General features: G+C 36.9%; 1 protein-coding gene across 1 annotated transcript in view; it reads right to left on the minus strand.

Moving 5' to 3' along the window:
- Window positions 1-18,983, minus strand: part of si:ch211-127i16.2 (probable flavin-containing monoamine oxidase A) — a 31,804-nt gene extending 12,821 nt beyond the window's left edge. The window contains exons 1-9 of the mRNA XM_057320260.1: window positions 18,558-18,983; window positions 18,354-18,441; window positions 17,320-17,500; window positions 16,773-16,887; window positions 16,516-16,673; window positions 13,624-13,713; window positions 10,531-10,615; window positions 1,714-1,814; window positions 700-858 (exon numbers count right to left, since the gene is read on the minus strand). Coding sequence (XP_057176243.1) covers window positions 700-858; window positions 1,714-1,814; window positions 10,531-10,615; window positions 13,624-13,713; window positions 16,516-16,673; window positions 16,773-16,887; window positions 17,320-17,500; window positions 18,354-18,441; window positions 18,558-18,687 — 1,107 coding nt within the window. The 5' untranslated portion in view covers window positions 18,688-18,983. The remainder of the gene's footprint in view (window positions 1-699; window positions 859-1,713; window positions 1,815-10,530; window positions 10,616-13,623; window positions 13,714-16,515; window positions 16,674-16,772; window positions 16,888-17,319; window positions 17,501-18,353; window positions 18,442-18,557) is intronic.
- Window positions 18,984-19,098: the final 115 nt, after the last annotated feature.

Here is a 19,098-nt window from a genome sequence, read left to right on the forward strand (position 1 = left end):
AAAGTACTAATTGTTACACTGAGAGGCAGGATAAGAGATTTCTGAAAACTGTTTTTGTTATGTGAAATCAACAACAAAACAAAACACATTACTACGCAACAAGAACACGCCCCTTCCTGCATTGCTCCGCCCTCAAACGTGCTGTATAACGCAGGCATGAAATGCTTAGCTTTATCATAGCTTAGACCACGCGAATAATAATGCAAATGCAAACAACAAGCGAAGACGACACGAGTATGTACAAGCAGCACATTGGTTCCAGATAAACAACAACAACATATCTTGGTTCTGACAAACAGCAAAACCAATGTTACTCACATACTGATCCCTGAAAGTGTGAAACTGAGAATAGACCTAACACTGGAGCATATTATACTTCTTTCTCCATAATATCTCACTCCTTCTTTCCATTTCTCACCCCGTCATACAGCTCACTGTATGCTATTAAAATAGTATGTATGTATGTATGTATCTATCTATGTATCTATCTATCTATCTATCTATCTATCTATCTATCTATCTATCTATCTATCTATCTATCTATCTATCTATCTATCTATCTATCTATCTATCTATCTATCTATCTATCTATCTATCTATCTATCTATCTATCTATCTATCTATCTATCTATCTATCTCTATCTCTCTCTCTCTCTCTCTCTCTCTCTCTATATCACACACACATTCTCTGTCCCTCACCTCTCTTCCACACCAGTCACGTGCTTGTACGCCAGCGATGAACCCCACAAGTGCAGGATTGCCTCTGGGGCTGGTGGCATCAAATGTGACGCTTAAAGGGCAATCCTCAGAGGGACGAGTCACGATTTCCCCAGAGAATCCCTTGTTCCTCCAAAACGCCTGACAAGTCAAAACAAACAAGAAACAAACTGTCTCAAAAATGCCATAAAAAACATTAATGACATTCTTTATTTAAAGGAACACCCCGCCAAAACAATTTAAAGTGGTCATGATGTATACAGTATACCCTCATGTCATTCCAACCTAGTATTATTTTCAATCATTTTTTTAATATCTCCGGTCACCATTCACTTTCATTGCATTGAAAGCAGCATAAACATTCTGTCTAAAATTTACCTTTGCAACTGATGAATTTCATACAGGTTTGGAACTACATGAGGGTGAGTAAATTCTTACATAATTTCATTTTTAAGCTTATATGCGCATATCAAATTAGAAATAAATTGCCGGTTAATATTTCAGATTTTTCCCTACAGCAACCGACTGCTTTGCATACTCACAAGGCTGCCATATGCAACGCACACATAAAAAGCATATAAAATGTGTTATGCATAATCCATGAATATATGCAATTAGAGCCAATAAAGCATGACTACAATATGTATTTGCATCCACTCAGGCAGGGACATTATCTAAATGTATGGAATGTAGAAAAGGGCGGTTAAAGCTTCAAGAAAAGCATTTCATAGTTCGATTATACACACAATCCTTTCATAATTCAATTAAAGTAGCATTGCAGTCACTTCAGAGCTAAGACTGAAAATTAAATTAAAATGTGCACTGAAATAGAATGCGGTACACTGAACAGAGAAGTCTTCATGTCTTTGCGCATCTTAACTTCATTATGGTATTTAATGCTTAGGAGCTCTAGGTGAAAGTGACTGCGCTTTTCTATATTGAGAAAGTTGGTTAAGCCGGCTGTGGGTAAACGGATGGGTTCCGCGTGTCACTCACGGTGGGATACGTGATGATAAACTTCAGCATGTGGCCGACGGGTGCGCACTGGGCGAGACGCTGGCGCTCGGCTGGCAGGGGGGGCTCGTAGTGGATTTGGGCTGCAAGAGGATGAAATTAGGTTAAATTAGACAAAGTCAGGGTAAAAAGTGAATTTAAATAATAAAAGCAAAAAGTAGGTATATTGGGTTCAAAATACTTTTTTGGAATATTACAGAACCATTTGTTGCAACAAAACTGTTTCAGTGTGTATCTTAAAGGGATAGTTCCCCCAAATAACAATTCTGTCCAAATGTATTTACATCGTTCATGTGTGACTCTTTCTCTTCTGTGCAACACAAAAAAATATATTTGGAGAAATGTCTCAGTGGTTTTGCACATACAATGGAAGTCAATAGAAGCTTTAAATACATCATTACATTACAACGGTTCATTTCGGGCTAGAAACAATATTGTTAATATACAGTATTGCTGCTGTTCTTCTGAAACCTCTCATCTCCATGTTTCGTGATTTTTATTTTTTGCCATAAATCATCATTATTGGTCACCCTTTATGTTTGTCACTGGGCTTTGCAAATATCTAACCAATAAAAAGTATTAAAAAGTGCTTGTCAACTTTGACTACACAGTATTTAATGGTTTAAAAAGTACTGTGTTTTTTCTATTTCTTGAAAAACAGTCCATTTAAACACCCAAGGTTTCTGAAGGACAGCGGCGATGTTACTTTTTTGCATAGAGGATTCTGGAATACAGTATGTAGGAGAGAGTACAATTAATTAAACGATGAGGTTAAAGGGTAAAAGGTGGCGCAGAAGGGGGATTATGGGATAGAATAACTCGTAGGTCTGTGATCCTCCTATGGTATTGATCCAGGTAGCTATACCTTCTAATCAAGCAGCACTCTGGGAAATTGGATCCAATGATCCAGTGACTGGCTCTCCATGAAATTGCCAATCTATAAAGAATCCCTGCGATTTAACACTACTGTCTCTTTTCTAAACGCCGTAATTAAGAGTTAGCCATTTCGCCAGTGTGAGTGTAGGGTATTCAATAATTTTATGTGTGGCCCTCAGGGCTGTCTCTACATTTGCCTGACACAAATACTGCCAGAAGGGACCCTGACCTCATTTTGTGATGAGACGACCATCTGGCAACAAGCCAACTTTTGACCTACAGTACTTTTGAGACACGCAAACACCTGAATATATTGCCTTGAAAGTCTTCTGTGATTCACAATGTAAATGTTATAATGGGATAGCCCTGGAAAAAAAATCAAATCTTAATTTAATCAGCATTTCTAGATGTACTTGGGCCATTCCAGTCCAGTGTCAGTTGAATTTCAACAAAATCAAACCTCAGGAGTGACTAAGTCCACCAACGGCAATGTGAAAGACTGAAAGCATGACAAGTCACATGAAAACTGTAATTAAAATCGAGGTTATGACATTAAAAATATGTATTTTTTTACGTTTTCAAATCAAATCAGTTTTATTGTGCCGTGGTGAGTGAAATTCGATGTGCAGGAAACAATTTACATACAGACAAATAAATACATGTACAAATATTACTGTTGTATTGCTTAAAAGTGAAACTTGTTTTCTTTCTGAAAAAATACAGAGCATCTTTTCTGTTATTTTCTTTTGTTTCAGTTTTCATTTTCTGCAAATAAAAAATGCAAATAGAACCTTTTTTTTTTAGGAAAAATATTGTAACTAACTCACAGAATGAAACAAAAGAAATACCTAAACACATACCTCTAAACCGTAAATTCAGAAAAACTGAAAATAATTTTGAAATGGTCTCTTAATTTTTTTTGTGTACATACATACAAATATTGTATGTCCTAAACATTTGTACATATTTAGGAAAAAATCATATATTTTTATGATTTTTATATGATCACAGATTTCATGTGTATTGTCATGCTGTCAGTCTTCCACATTGCTGTTGGATGACTTTGTCGCTAAGGGAGGTTTGATTTTGTTGAAATTCAACAGACACTGGATTGGAAAGAGGACAATATATCTAGAAATGCTGATTAAATGAAATGTTAGAATGATCCCTTACATTTTCATTAAGCATTTATTCATTTTTATATTTTTCTTAAATATATACATTTATGTGTATGTGTTTATAAACACACATACTAATGTAGCTCAAGTTAACCAATGTTTTCATTATTCATGTATTAATTAAAATAATAGTAAGATTATACCAACAATTACATCTCTGAAACGGTCAGTTTGGTTCAAGGCACAAAACTCTTCATTGATGAATTTTTGGAAATGCCAACAAAAAGAAATGAATGTAATAACTTCCAGAATCACACCTGTGGGCGTCCACTGTTATGTCCTGCTAAACGTGTTATGATACTTCCACCAAGCGCCTGGAAAACCGTAATATAAATGTGATTATATGTAACATTCTGAAAATACAATGCAATAAAAAACAAACATAAAAAGGTGCTTAAATACTGTTGGGAAGCAAACCAACTACATCCATCTGTGAAATGTTTAGTAAATTCCAACTTTAATCGCAGACAAGCATTTTAATTGCTGGTAAAGTTAATAAACGTTTCCATCCTGACAATAAAAGATGATCAAATGACGCATGCACCGTGAAGCATTGTGCGTGTTTAGCGATTACAATCGAATTTTGATTGTGTTATTTGTTTCACAAACATGTAGCTAATTAAACAAGAGGCTCTGATTAGCATATTTTCACAGTATTAACTCTTCTAAAACGACATGTTCCAACACGCGTCAGAAAAGCAAACCACACGGCATGCAGCATTTTTTTCCCTTAACCTTGATTTATTTTTGTAATCGGTTACATATGACTGACAGACATCAACCCACATGAGTCTGTATTTTTAAAGAGCTGCGACGGCAGACTGGGAAACAGATCTAATTTAGTCGCAGTGACTGAGGCATGGAGTTGCTCTCATTGATTGAGAGCGATCGCTCTGTGCCTGGCAGTCCATCATATCTGCGTGGCTGTGAGCGACAGGCTCTGTCTGCTTGCTTTAGTTCGATACAGGGGAGAAATGTTAGGAAATAACAATTCTGCAACGTTGCCTTTTTGACAGTCATGCAGGAAGATTGTTTCAACACAGTGGGGCGACTTAACAGTTATAACGTGATCAGATGCTACACGTGCCGGTTTAATATTAAAACAGCCGTCTGTAAACTCATTTGTATGCAAATGACATGCACTTTGTTTATGAACGCCTATTTAATGTTAATCACTATTATCTTTCATGAACAGCAGGGGTAAACAGAATTTTATTAAAAAGACGTTTTTGTGTATTTTTTTACTGAATATCGTAGCGTTAATTCATTGAATCACATGATGAATAAAAGTGTTATAACAGGCCACATATCCAGATAGTCCTAGTGAAACATGCCAGATTGTGGTAGTCTGCTACATCCCCCACAACCAAGCACCCGGTGCAACATGAAAATATGTCCTCCAAGCTGCGAACAATAACAAAGGTTATACATTTCTGGACATTTACTCATTTTTAAATTCAAAGTGACTTACAGTGTCATGGTCCTGCCTTCTTGTTCAGGATTTTCTAGTCTTGGGGCAGGATCGTGACAGATCCCTTATGTTTAGTGTGAGAAAGTCATGGGGTGTTTATCTTTTGACATCCCATGTGCTTTCTCTTGTCTTGTCATTGGCCCCGCCCCTCTCGTTTCCCGTATCACTTCCCGGCTGTGTTTCATTACCCTCACCTGCCCTGTGTTATTATCCCTCGTTTGTATTCCCCTTTAAATAGCCCTCATGTTTCATTGTCTTGTTGTTGCGTTCTATGTTTTGATGTATCCTGTGCTTACCTGTTTCTCTCATGCTCGTGTTCCTGTTTGGATTGTCCCGTCAAGTCTAGTAAGTGTTTAGTTTAGTTTGTCATGTGATGTTTAGCTTAGTTTAGTGTCAGTCAGTCTACGTCCTGTTTATTATCCTGTTTGTTCAGTTATACCCCATCGTGGGTTTTTGTTTCGTTTTTTTGTGTTTGAATAAATATCCCCTTTTTGTTAACCCCTAAACTGCTGCCTGCAATTGGGTTCTTCCTTCCACGGATTCCATGACATACAGTGCATTCAGGGTATACATTTGTCCCCTACACACTGATATCTCAGATGTGGGGCTGTCAAATGATTAACCACGATGAATCGCATCCAGAATAATACTTTGTGTACATGATAAGTCCGTGTACTGTGCAAATTGAATTTGTATTTATAAACACATACTCGCACATATATTTAAGAAAAATATACAATGAATAAACATTTATATATCATTTAAATTATTAGTAAATATAAATATAAACACATGTAAATATTTCCTAAATATGTATGTGTATGTTTATGTATATGTATTTATTAATACAAAATTACCGTAACATGTACACAGACATATATTATGTAAACACAAACTTTTATTCTGGATGCGAACCATAAACAACATATGGTTCAATATATTGGTAAAAAAGACGTTCTCTGACAGTTTATACTTCAACTTTTCACTGCAAATGTCACATCCGTAATGCATATTCCTCATCTTAAACAGAAAACGTGTACAGTATAGGTGAATATTTTTCTGATGTCTGGACTCTATCATCAGAGGTTTAGGAAAATATAAACAGATGGTTCAATATATTGGTAATATAATTTTTTCACTGCATATGTCACATCCGTAACGCCTTTAATCCGGAATCCGGTGCTAAACATCGAAGACAGCGCTTGTACTTTTCTCATTCAATTTCCTGCGGCGTTTCAACAGCTCAATGTCGTTCCAATACCTGCTTTCTTTCATGCGCCTTTTTCTAACTTTTTCTTTGTGCCCTCCCTCAATCATTCCTTGGCTTTTGACACCTCTGCCACCTGTGCAGCCACAGAATGATTGGTGGAACAAACAGTTGTAAGATAACCTCAGGCTAATGGGCCACAGGTGCTCTCTGCATTCCTGCCTTGGGGAAAACTGTGGTTAAAAAAGAAAAACGGCACCACGTTAAAAAATAGGTCACGACTGTCAATCGGATGCTAATGGATTGGCTCCATTTTTTCTTGGCGTATAAACAGGCGTTTAAGCAAGAGTGTTATAAAAGAATGTATCTGTTTGGTTGTTAGCCACCATCATTGAAGATGCTCTCTCTTCAGCGCGCCAGGCGGGGAGGCGCATTCTCTGCCAGTCAGTTGAAATTGCATGCAGCTGCACTGCCAGTGCGTTCAGGTACAGCTTTCTGGAAAAAGTCTCGCAAGTTAAATATAGTAACCAGCCGGGTTACGCTTCGACGTGCCTCTAACCCACCGATGTCACGTGTCCGAGCCCATTAGAGCGCAGGCCAAATTACCGAGACAAAAGCACGGGCATCCTCCATCCTGTCTGATGACTGGGATATTATTTGGTGTTGCGGCAGCGTAGCATGAATACTTCATGGTTTTATACAGCAACATGCGCGTGCAATTTCAGCTAACACACACACGTTTCTCATGGTTGCCCACGCACACCCACACTTCATATTCTGTTCTCTCCCAAACCGACAGAAAAATCCAGGGATGCTGCGTGCCGTCTTAACGCACACGTTTCAAAGCGTCTTCGAGAAAACAGTGCGTCTCAGTGAATTAGATGGAACGCGTGTTATCAGCGAAGTAAACAAACGCGCAAGAATGATGACTGTAAACTAAAGGGCAGAAAATGTTATTCAGGTTGAGTAAAGAATGCGTTCACCCGTGAGTGAGAATGTGGGGTGTTTTTCTGTGGAAAGAGCTGGCGTGTTTTTCAGCTCTTGCCAGCAAGGGTTGTTGAGCTCCAAAAGGCCAAAACATCAAAAGAACCATAAAGAAATAATAAAAATCAATGAAACTTCTGAAGCTGCATGTGGAACAGAATGAAATTTAAGTCATTACTCACACATCATGTTGGATTACAACACACACCGATCCAGTTTTGTCCTCCGTGTCATCGATGTACCACTTTTGTGAAAGAAGTGAGTATCATACATGAATAATGACTTCAATTTCAGTCGGTTTCTTCCGGAAAACTTTTCCAAAAACATGTCATATGGACAACATTTTTGATACTTTTGGGTGTTTCTATGAACTATCATTGTATGACAAGAGCTGTGTAACAACTGCACTGCGTTCAAAAAATCCAAAAACAGCATATGGGTTTAGATTGGCGTAAAGGCCAGTAAATAATGACATAATTAAGATTTTTGAAAACTAGTCCTTATTTAGAAATGTATGTAAAAAGTGAACGTTAAAAGTACAGTGAGCGCTCTTGTTGGCTGCCGGTCGAATCAAGTATTCCATCAGCTGGATGGCAGAAGGAAGCACGGTAAAGTAGTATCCAGTCAAACAGTTCATTAATCATTGAAATGGAGATGGTGTGGGAGTGACTTCGCTCATTATAAAAGATAGATGGACGGGAGTTTAAATCTCCATCAGCCTAGATGACAAGAGAACATGCAGAGGGACACAGACTGCTACAATTTGAGTGAGTCTATAGGCCAAAGAAAAGCTTAGAGAGTTACGATTCTTTTGAGGGTCGGTTTGCAGTCTGCGAAAAATGTCTAATTGTTATATTTTTAACATACAGTATCTCGCAGAAGTGAGTACACCCCTCACATTTTTGTAAATATTTTATTGTATCTTCTCATGTGACAACACTGAAGAGATGAAACTTTGCTACAATGTCAAGTTTAATTTTCACTTAGGGGTGTACTCATGTTTGTTGCCAGCGGTTTAGACATTAATGGCTGTGTGTTGAGTCATGTTGAGGGGACAGCAAATTTACACTGTTATACAAGCTGTACACTCACTACTTTACATTGTAGCAAAGTGTCATTTCTTCAGTGTTGTCACATGAAAAGATATAATAATATATTTACTAAAATGTGAGGGGTGTACTCACTTGTTTGATACTGTATGTTGAACGTAACTATATTAATGACTAAAAGATTATAACAGGGGTGTCACAGTATAACGGTATTGACAAAAAAAAACACGATTATTGATATTGTGTTAATTCTACACACAGACAATATCATATAATAAAAAAATTATGCAAATTTTGCCTTAGGGGCCACTATGGTTACAAACTCTCCCTCTGCCTCCCTATAAAAAATACACAAAATAAATACATTTAAATATGAATTTGACAAATTTTTTGTTTAAAAACATTTGTGACCCTGGATCACAAAACCAGTCTTAAGTAGCACGGGAACATTTTTAGTAAAATACAAAAATACATTGTGTGGGTCAAAATTATCGATTTTTCTTTTATGCCCAAAATCATTAGGATATTAAGTAAAGATCATGTTCCATGAAGATATTTTGTAAATGTCCTACCTTAAATATATAAAAACGTTGTTTTTGTGAGTGGATGGCCTGCCACAGTGCCCCTGATTAACAACTTCAAAGGCAATTTTCTCAATATTTTGATTTTTTTGCGCTCTCAGATTCCTGAGTTTTAAACGGTTGTATCTCAGCCAGATATTGTCCTATTCTAACAACTCATATATCTATAGAAAGTTTATTTATTCAGCTTTCAGATTATGTAAAAATCTCAATTTCGAAAAATTGACCCATAAGACTGGTTTTGTTGTCCAGGGTCACATTTTAACATTTGTTTTTACTTTTAAACTTTTAAAACATTTGACTTAAAAACATAAATACATTTTTTATTTTACTAAACTATACACAATAAATAATAGATATCGCAATAATATTGTTAACCTGAATTCTTTTGGTCGCAATAGGCATGTGGTCTATATCTGTTATTGTGAAGGCCCTATTAAAGCACAATATAACTAATTTAACAATATTTTATAATATTTAATGAACTAATAATAATAATAATTTAAGGAAATATTGTGATAATTGTATGTATTTTAATATTTAGATATTTTGTAATAAAGTAATACTACTATTATGCAATCTTATTAATATATTGATTTTGTATGTGTCCAACAGACGTTAGATAGAAAATGTTAGATAACGTTAACCTTAAAGGAATTTCACCCAAAAATGTAAATTCCTTCATGTAATTCAAAACCGCAGCGCTATATCGCAAGGCTTCTAAAGCAATACAATAACAGACTAAAATGTAAGTCATGTGCAGACAAAAATTTGCATAATATTTTCCACTCCATCACCAATGTAAGTTGCCATATTGTGATACACAAATAAAATTTAAGAGCTACAGTTGAAAAGATTTTCAAATAATCATTAACAGGAATTATATTATCATGTGTCACTGAAAGACTTGGAATATACTGTAGCTCAAATCATATGACATCATGGATCTCTTATGTCACTTCATGTAAGATTGCAGCCAAACATCTCCCTTGTGTTTGTTCCACAGATATGACAGGAGGGAGAGTAAATAATGATAAATTCTCACCTTAGTGTGAACAATTCCTTTAAGCAACACTGCATTCGTTTTATATAGCAGAATGCGTGCTGGACAGCTGTCTAATCTCAACAGTGTCTGCGGTTTTTAAGAGTTCCCGTCACCTGTCAGCTTGCCATTCGTACTTTCTGATTTAGGGCCAGTGGGAAGATGACAGTTCAGGCACTCTGCATAATTCAGAATTGTCTTTAGATCTGTCACATTAAAAATGTCCTCGCCAGACACCCCACAACAGACTGCAGTGCGCTATCTGTTAAACAAAACGTGGCAGCCAAACTCACAGCCAGGATGGGCGCGCTCCAGCAGGAGGAAGATGGCACGGGACGTACTGTATGATTGACATTCTCAGCGAGGTGGGTTCAACACAGTTTATGTATACACGCAAGCATGTGCACTAACCTGCCATGTGTGGAGGACAGGTAACAATGACGGCCTGACAAGTGATTGTGCTTGCAGAAGTCTTAACTTCTACATTCTCTGCATTCTGTAAGAGAAAAACATATTACAATTGATTCAAAGACGGAAAGTCAACACTGGCTTATATAGTGAGGTTTATATGGACTGAATCAGCAAGGACACGGGCACAATGTGGCTAATGCTATAAGTGAGTAGAAAATATCTTCTTTATTGATCCCGGTGGAAAATAAAGACTGGAAATGGAGAACACGCACACATAGAGCACTCAGTCAACAGGAAGGCATGTTATACAGTATTAATATGGCTCTCTGTCATTAAGTCTTCCTTAGACAATTTCACAAACAGACAGCCTTTGCCATTGATGGCCAGGGATAGATGAGTGTTGGCTGTTATGTATGCATGACCCCCAAAGGTTTCACAGACATGAGAGTGCCACTAATGACAGAGAACAGCTACCAAAACCTAAATCTTCTGCTTTGTTTATTAAAGGCACAATATGTAGCCTAAGATTTTTGCATTAAAATACACAGTAACACTTTACAGTAAGGTTGTATTTGTTAAAGGGGTCATATGGCGCGAATACGTGTTTTTTCTGTGTCTTTGGTGTGTTATAAGTTGCCCATGCATGTATTAGACACGTAAAATTGCAAAAAATGAAAGTATCGGAACAAAAGATGCATTCTATCTAAAAGCGAATGCTCGCCCAGACCTGCCTGAAACGCCTCGTGTAATCACACCCCCACAAATCTACGTCAGTTGGTGGTATGAGTTGTCTAAGACCGCCCAAATGTATACTCAAGTAAGGTGGGCGTACCTGTCAGTACAATTGCTTTGGAACCTGATGTTCCAAATATGGTAAGAGGCGTTACATTTCCGTCACACGCTTGCAGTATTCGACCAATCACTACGCACTGGTTAACTGGCCAATCATAGCACACCTCGCTTTTCAGAGCGATGAGCTTTGTAAAAAATCTGCTCGTTTCAGAGAGGCGGGGCAAAGAGGAGATACAAATATGCACGGTATATGGAAAATACACCGTTTTTGAAACTTAAATTGTGTATACACATTACATCTAAAACAAACCATAATATTCGTTTTAGCCCTGTCATATGACCCCTTTAACATTAGTAAATGCATAAAATGAACTAACGCTGAACAATATAGTTTTTTATTTATTAATATTTGTTAATGTTAGTTAATCCCAATACAATTATTCATGTTAGTTCATTGTTATACAACTTGCTGATGGAAAAAATGCTTTAGTAGTGTTAGTTCATGTTAGCTAATGCATTAACTAATGTTAAAAAATACAACCTTATTGTAAAGCGTTACCAAATATCCAAAAACCACAAGCACAATGTTACATATTCTGTTCGCTTGTGTACATTATGGCAAATGTTTCCAGCAATGTTTGTGTTGCATTCATGTTGTGTTTGTGAAATTCGCAACTGTAACCAACTGTAACCAACTGTAACCTCATTGCATTGCCAGCCAATGGCGTCATGTTATCTTCGGTTTCTGCTTTAACTGCTGTAGAAACCACGAATTCAGAAACCAGTGCAAAGGTAGTATTTGTATTTTGCAAGCTATTCTATGGCAGTGCGTGATAAACATAAATAGTAAGTCAGCATGTTTACAACTGCCGTTCAGATGTACTTTTAGTACTGTGTGTTCTGAACATATAAAACTGCGCTGATGTGTCACGCTGCCATTTATTTAGACAAATAAAGTGACATTTAGTCACTTAATGTGACATTTAGTCACTTAAACATTTAGTCACATTAAAGTGACAAGTAGTAGCCTAAAACGTTACGTGCAGCTAATTTGTTAGCATGAAATATAATCATGTGATCAAACATAACGCTTAAAAAACTGTCATCCATTAAAATGTTGTTATTGTTTTAAATATGTGACCTCTAAGAGAAAATTACGTACTGTGCCTTCGAGATGTCAAATCTGTCACAGGTCCAGTTGTAAGAGGGTGGAGGGTTGTGACGTTTGCTTCTTGATCCGAAATAGTGGAGATCAATGTCCCATTTTATTTTTTGTTCTTTCCGAGCAAAGCACAATTCTTTTGGCCAGGCAGACCTATCTACTGCATGATAATGTCCTGACCTGTGCAATGTTCATGTGATTCTATTCTATAATTTGTAAGGGATTCTATAAGTTATAAACCCTCTGATTCATCTTGTTCTTTTACTCCGAGATCACAATTTAAATACTTGAAAACATGGTATTACCTCTGTGGGCTTTTGTACATTCGCGCACAGCCGTTATTCCTGTTTCTGCTTGGTTCTGTTATGAATGTTACATTTCTGTCCAGATTCAGGACGCGGGCTTTGTCTCGCACAAGATTTCTAACAGCTTCAGCTCCATACTGAAAATCAATAGACTGATGGATTTCAAATGCTGCCCTTTCAATGTTGCCCTTATTCAAGAAATCTCTGGCTTTTTTTGCACAGGAGCAAAATCAAAAATGTGCACTTTACGGGAACATAAGTGGCACCAATGTTAGCACCACAACTCAATGTGCCAAGAAACGCACGTTTTATCCATCCCCAACGGACCTGTCACATACCAATATAGCCTTAACTTAAATATAGATGATAAAAGTCAATGAGTTCATTTTAATAAACAGTGGGGGTGAGTAAAACTTTCTACTCAGAGATGCCGATGTAACACCATTAAGAAGGCTAATGGATTTTACCTCTCTATGTGTGAGAGCGACATTATAGGTTAATTCCCTGATGTGACTCCAAGGCTTTCAAAAGATTTTGTGTCACCAATTCGCAAATGAGAGCGATCTAATGGAGTGGATTTGATTTAAGTTATCCAAATATTTTAGCGAAGACAGGCACTTCAGCTTACAATAGTATATAACACAAAAAAGAAAGTGAGAGACAAAGAGAACAGACAAAATAACCTTTTCAAACTTAAAAAAAACACACTGAAGAACTCTCGCTGTGTCTCTGAATACGCTTCTTGTTTGAAGGAAAAGAAGTTATCACGCGCACCGCTGCTTGGGAAATGCTTGTTATCTGCGTGTCAAGCCTCTGCTCTGATAGAGTCATTACCTGACATATGGTCATTACTGCGGAACCCAGTCGAACCCGCTCCTTTCCGATCTGCTCCACCAGTTTCTCTGACAGCTGTTGAGTGCCCCCCTGCGGAAAGAACAGAGCTTTACACCGTGGCTCTTCTCAAAAGCACAAAAACAACAGCACCTTCTTTTACTGTTTTGAGAAACAGATGTTTGTGTTGTGTCATGATTCCCAAAGCTTCTCCTGACTAAGTGATTTTGAAATGACTTAGTTTAAAAATCATAAAAGAGCTGTCAATCTTTAATAAGACCCTGTCCATAGGGAAGCGCTTTAGAAAATAATTAAATAACATTAATTATAAAAATTTACAGTATTTTAAAAATTCATATGACATACCATAATTATATAATTTAACAAATTATATATAATTTATTTTTGACAAAGAGTAAACTTAGTAAAACTAAACTATAAAACTGTCACACAATTTTCATATTTGTAAACTAAATATTACATGAGTTGTTGTATTCATAATTAATTTTAAAAGGTTGTTACCAAAATTCTAATACAGCAAACTATTTTATAAGCCGGTTTGTTTGATTAGTGCGGAGCCCGTCTGTTCACCCGTCGGAGAAAAAAAAACAAGACCCGCAAATCCGTGGCCACAGTTTTGTAATTCGTTCCCTCTGTTTAAAAAAACGTACGCACCGATTCTTAAACTGTTCCCACAGTTTATAAAACTGTGCTCTCGGATTAATAAACTGTACCCACGAGTTTACAATCCGTGCACTCGGTTTTGTAAACCGTCCCCTCAGTTTTTGAAATCTGTACCCACTAATTCATAATCTGTGCCCACGCTTTCGTAATCCGTTCGCACAGTTTTGCAAACTGTAGCCTACTCGCGGAATTGAAGCTTCTGTCTGTCAACAGAACAAGCTCCTACATGAACATTGACGAATATTGTATACTGTTTTATTTTGGATTATATTATAAATTGTCTTAATGTGTTTACACACGAGCACGTGACGCATATAAAGCATGCGTTCATGCTTTATATTCTTCTACATGCTATATGGTTATAATATCATGTCATGCTTGTTGGTTATATTTTAAAAGACTAATCCAGTAGAGTGATAAACAATCAGTAACACGTTTCTGTATGTAGGTGAGCTTGAACTAGGAGATTAAAAGCTCCAAATTGTGCTTTTGCAATTTCATGTACCTTTACCCCAAATCAAACTGCTGCTATTTTAAGATATTCTTAGAGTTCTATTTTAAGAGTTCCCAGCTAGTCCACAATAGACTACAGAGAAATTACAGTGTACAGACTTATTTATTTAGCATGTTGTGTATCATAAGTTAACTTAATAACATAATTTATATTCCAGCCAGGGAACACACATACCGATAAATGTATGTATATTTAATGCATTGTACTGCAAATTGCTTTGGATTAAAGCATCTGCAAAATGCATAAATGCATGAATTATTTTCTTATAAATAAACTGTAAATATTATAGGCAAATAAGATTTTCATGTTACATTTTAAAAGTTGTTAATTATGTTTTTAAGCTGTTCTAATAGAATTGATAGTTCTAGCAACGTTATTATAGTTTTTGATTTTAGTTGTATTTAGTTGCGTTCATTTCAAATCAGCTTTTATTTTTAGATTTTTTGGTTTTTATATTAATTTTAGTAACATTTTTAGCAATTTTGTTATATGCTTTTGTCATTTTATTATTTATGTTTATTTTCTATGATGTTATTTAATTTTTTGTTTATTATTTTTATTTTAGTGCCTTACATTTATTTCAGTTTATTTCTGAGGCATTTACATTTTTCGTTACATTTTTCCAATTATTTTTAGGCCAATATATAATTTGATTTCAATAAACAGAAACGTTTTCAAAGTTTTAAAGGGGTCATATGATGCGAACACGTGTTTTTCTGTGTCTTTGGTGTGTTATAATTTGCCCATGCATGTATTAGACATGTAAAATTGCAAAAATGAAAGTGTCAGAACAAAAGATGCATTCTTTCTAAAAGCGAATGCTCACCCAGACCTGCCTGAAAGGCCTCGTGTAATCACACCCCCACAAATCTAGTTCAGTTCCTGGTATGATTTGACTAAGAAGCCCAAATGTATACTCAATTAAGGTGGGTGTACCTGTCAGTACAATTGCTCTGGAACCTGATGTTCCAAATATGTTAAGAGGCGTTACATTTCCGTCACACGCTTGCAGTATTCGACCAATCACTACGCACTGATTAACTGGTCAATCATAGCACACCTTGCTTTTCAGAGCCATGAGCTTTGTAAAAAAATCCCTGCTTTTCAGAGAGGCGGGGCAAAGAGGAGATACAAACATGCACGGTATGTGGAAAATACAGCGTTTTTGAACCTTTAATCGTGTATACACATTTCATTACACCTAAAACAAACAATAATATTCGTTTTAGCCGTGTCATATGACCCCTTTAATTTTAATTTTAATTAAAATTTTAATTTAAAAGATTAATTTAATCTTAATGTTAAATGGCCAATACCTGTGGTTTATTCACAATAAATCACAGCTACTACATATAAAGGCACAGCCTTATATACTTTATTGCAGAAATTATAAACGGTGCTGGACCAAAGTTAACTTTCGATCTGCGTTTGGTTATAATATACCAATTTATTTTCTATTTAATTTGTATCATTATTAATGTACATTAATATTTTATTGTGTATTAATTGTAATAAATTAATTTAAAACTACTCAACAGTTACAGATTCTTTGCGGTGGTCTACCGGAAGTTAAGTTTGGGCCACATAACGTTTGTTTAAGTTGTTGCCGCTGAAACTGTCTATAGTAATATTAATATTTATTTATAGTCTTTGCTATCTGTCTCAAAGGTAAATAAGTAGTTTTACCCATCCCTAACCTTGACTCTGAACTCCTGTGCTGAACCAGGTGTGGCCTCTAAAAGTTTTAGGGCGCCCCCTGCTGCATTGGAGTACATGAGAAAATAGAGGAAGGACATCTGCGAGGGTTCCATGCCAAACACGGCACGGCTGCACAAGGCCATCTCCTCTTTTAACTCTAAAAGACACACAGGAACTGATAGCAATAGGTAAGTATCAATAATTATTCATGGGTTGTTTTATTAATATTAACCTGTCAGAAATGTGCAAAGCTCACCTGCTGTCCACACATGTTGTTCCATGTAGGATTGAAATGTCATGCTGTCATAAAGCTGAGCATCAGGAGAACTCATTGGGTCTTCTACTGATACGGTCTTAGTGAGTCTATCAATCTGCAAGACAGACACCACATCCTAGGTGGTTATTAAACACCGTAATCCACTTTGCGATTCACTCTAAGCAATTCATTTCTCACATCTTTGCCTATAATGTGGAGCTATAAACTAGCATGATATCATTAATGACGTCAAGAGATTGGATAAAACCATTATTCCATTATCCGACTGCACTGTTTCTTAAAAATAGTAGCTAAAGAGCTTTCATATATCATCATTATCGGCGCAAGCACTTTGAAAGATGTATGCTGTGTGCTTATGGATGATTGTATAAAGAAAATACGGACCATAAAGTAACCTTAAGTCTCCTTCCATTAAGATATGAAATGATGGTTATCAGTCACATTTCCTCAACTCAATGAAAAGGAAATATTCTTAAATAATTGCAGATTGGCAAACTGTCAGATGAGATGGTACGCTTTTAATTACCCGCCAGAGGAACTGGAGGAAATCCAACATAACCAGAGGAGAATACGACGGGATGCTAGAAGTGTAAGTTTTGATCTTGGCGCGTGGGCCGCCCATGTGATGCACCTTCTTGCCCTCGGTGAACTGTGGGTAGACCTCAACGCCAAGTTCTTTTATAAGCTCCATAACATGGGTCTGTGAGCTACAGAAAATACGGGGAAAATCAAATAAATTATACAGTAATGATACAGCACGTGTCCGATGGTCACTGCTACAACACACTTTTGTGTAAAATCCTTTCTCTCATCTACAGTAAAGGCTCGTGAAGCCACAGGCAATAGTTTATTTGTTTATTGATCTCTGTGGTCTCTGAGAATGGCTCTGGGTGTGTGTTATAATGGTTTGTGTACTGTACCAATGCCTTGAAAATACATTTTACCACTTGGAGGCTTACAAGACACGGTTTTTGATGTTCCAAATTACTGCATTGAAAAAACAAGCCATATGGGCAATAATACACATACAACAACAACAATCAGTAATTATAATTCAATGTAAATTATTCTGGTTTAATAGAAGAGCCCCAGGGTGCTTTTACACAGTAAGACGAAGCACGCAACTGGATAAAACTCTGATTTAGGCCTTTTTGTTTTTCAGTTTTATCTTGACACTCATAGCGCGTAATCTGAAAAATGGTGACGCAACAGAAGTAACTAGATGAGAAAGGACTTATAAAAAATAGCAAATAGATAGCCTGAACATGAATGAACATGTAATATTTGCAAAGGTAAATTAATAAATGAACGTTCTGTAAAACGTTTTGCTACCTTGAGGGGCAAAAAGACAAAAACAGGCCTATTCATGCCTAAAAGTCTGCCTTCCTCCCTTTATTTATTTTTTAACCCTGCCGTCCGTAATCAGTAATGTAAAAAGGAAACAAACGATCGAAGACAAGGACAGTTAAATGTAATTGTCTTGTGTGAACTTTGATGTACTGTACAGTTGTGTACTGTAGACCCACAGCCATGACATATCTTCCCATCTGGAGAGCTTACCTGGCAACCCACTGTCCCCCCATATCCCAGAGGTCCATGCCATCAGCGGCAGGTACATTTTCACCTAAAGTCCGTCCACCGACACGATCTATATACAGCAAATAACAAAACAAATGTATTCAATGCTTACACTTTCCGAACCAAGCTAACTATGGAAGTAGCCTACAGTCAATGAAAATCTGCCTAAATCATTTCGCGACGCACCTTTGGCCTCCAGCACCAACACGTTGAGTTGTTTATTTCTTCTCTGCAGATCTCGCGCCGCGCTGAGTCCGGACAGGCCCGCGCCCACGACCACAATATCACACGACTCCTCCGCACGCATCGCGCACATCCACTGGAGCTGCTCGAGCTAACTCTGAACACTATTGCACAAATGAATTTGACACCTCGAGGGTGCAGAGGACCAGCCAGCCGAGAAAGTTTAAAGTTCGCATTTATTATCTGATTGTTGGTTTACTTGAAGGCTCACGGTCATAATCCTGATAAAGCGAGAGAAACCCGAAGTGGGACACCGGAAGAGGCGATAGAAAGTTACTTTTACCGTTACCTCCCACCGTTATTCTGGTTACGCGTATATAAGCACGCATGCTGGTTTGTTCTTCGGCATGTTGTTGTGTGTGTACATGACACTTAGAATATGGAGACAGACCAGTCTCAATAATAATACATTTACAAAACACAATTCATAAATTCACAGCACAATTCACATTCACAAAATCAGATTCGTAAATTCAAAACACAA

This window comes from Triplophysa rosa, linkage group LG22 (genome assembly GCF_024868665.1).
Source record: "Triplophysa rosa linkage group LG22, Trosa_1v2, whole genome shotgun sequence".
In the NCBI taxonomy this organism is placed as follows: Eukaryota; Metazoa; Chordata; class Actinopteri; order Cypriniformes; family Nemacheilidae; genus Triplophysa; species Triplophysa rosa.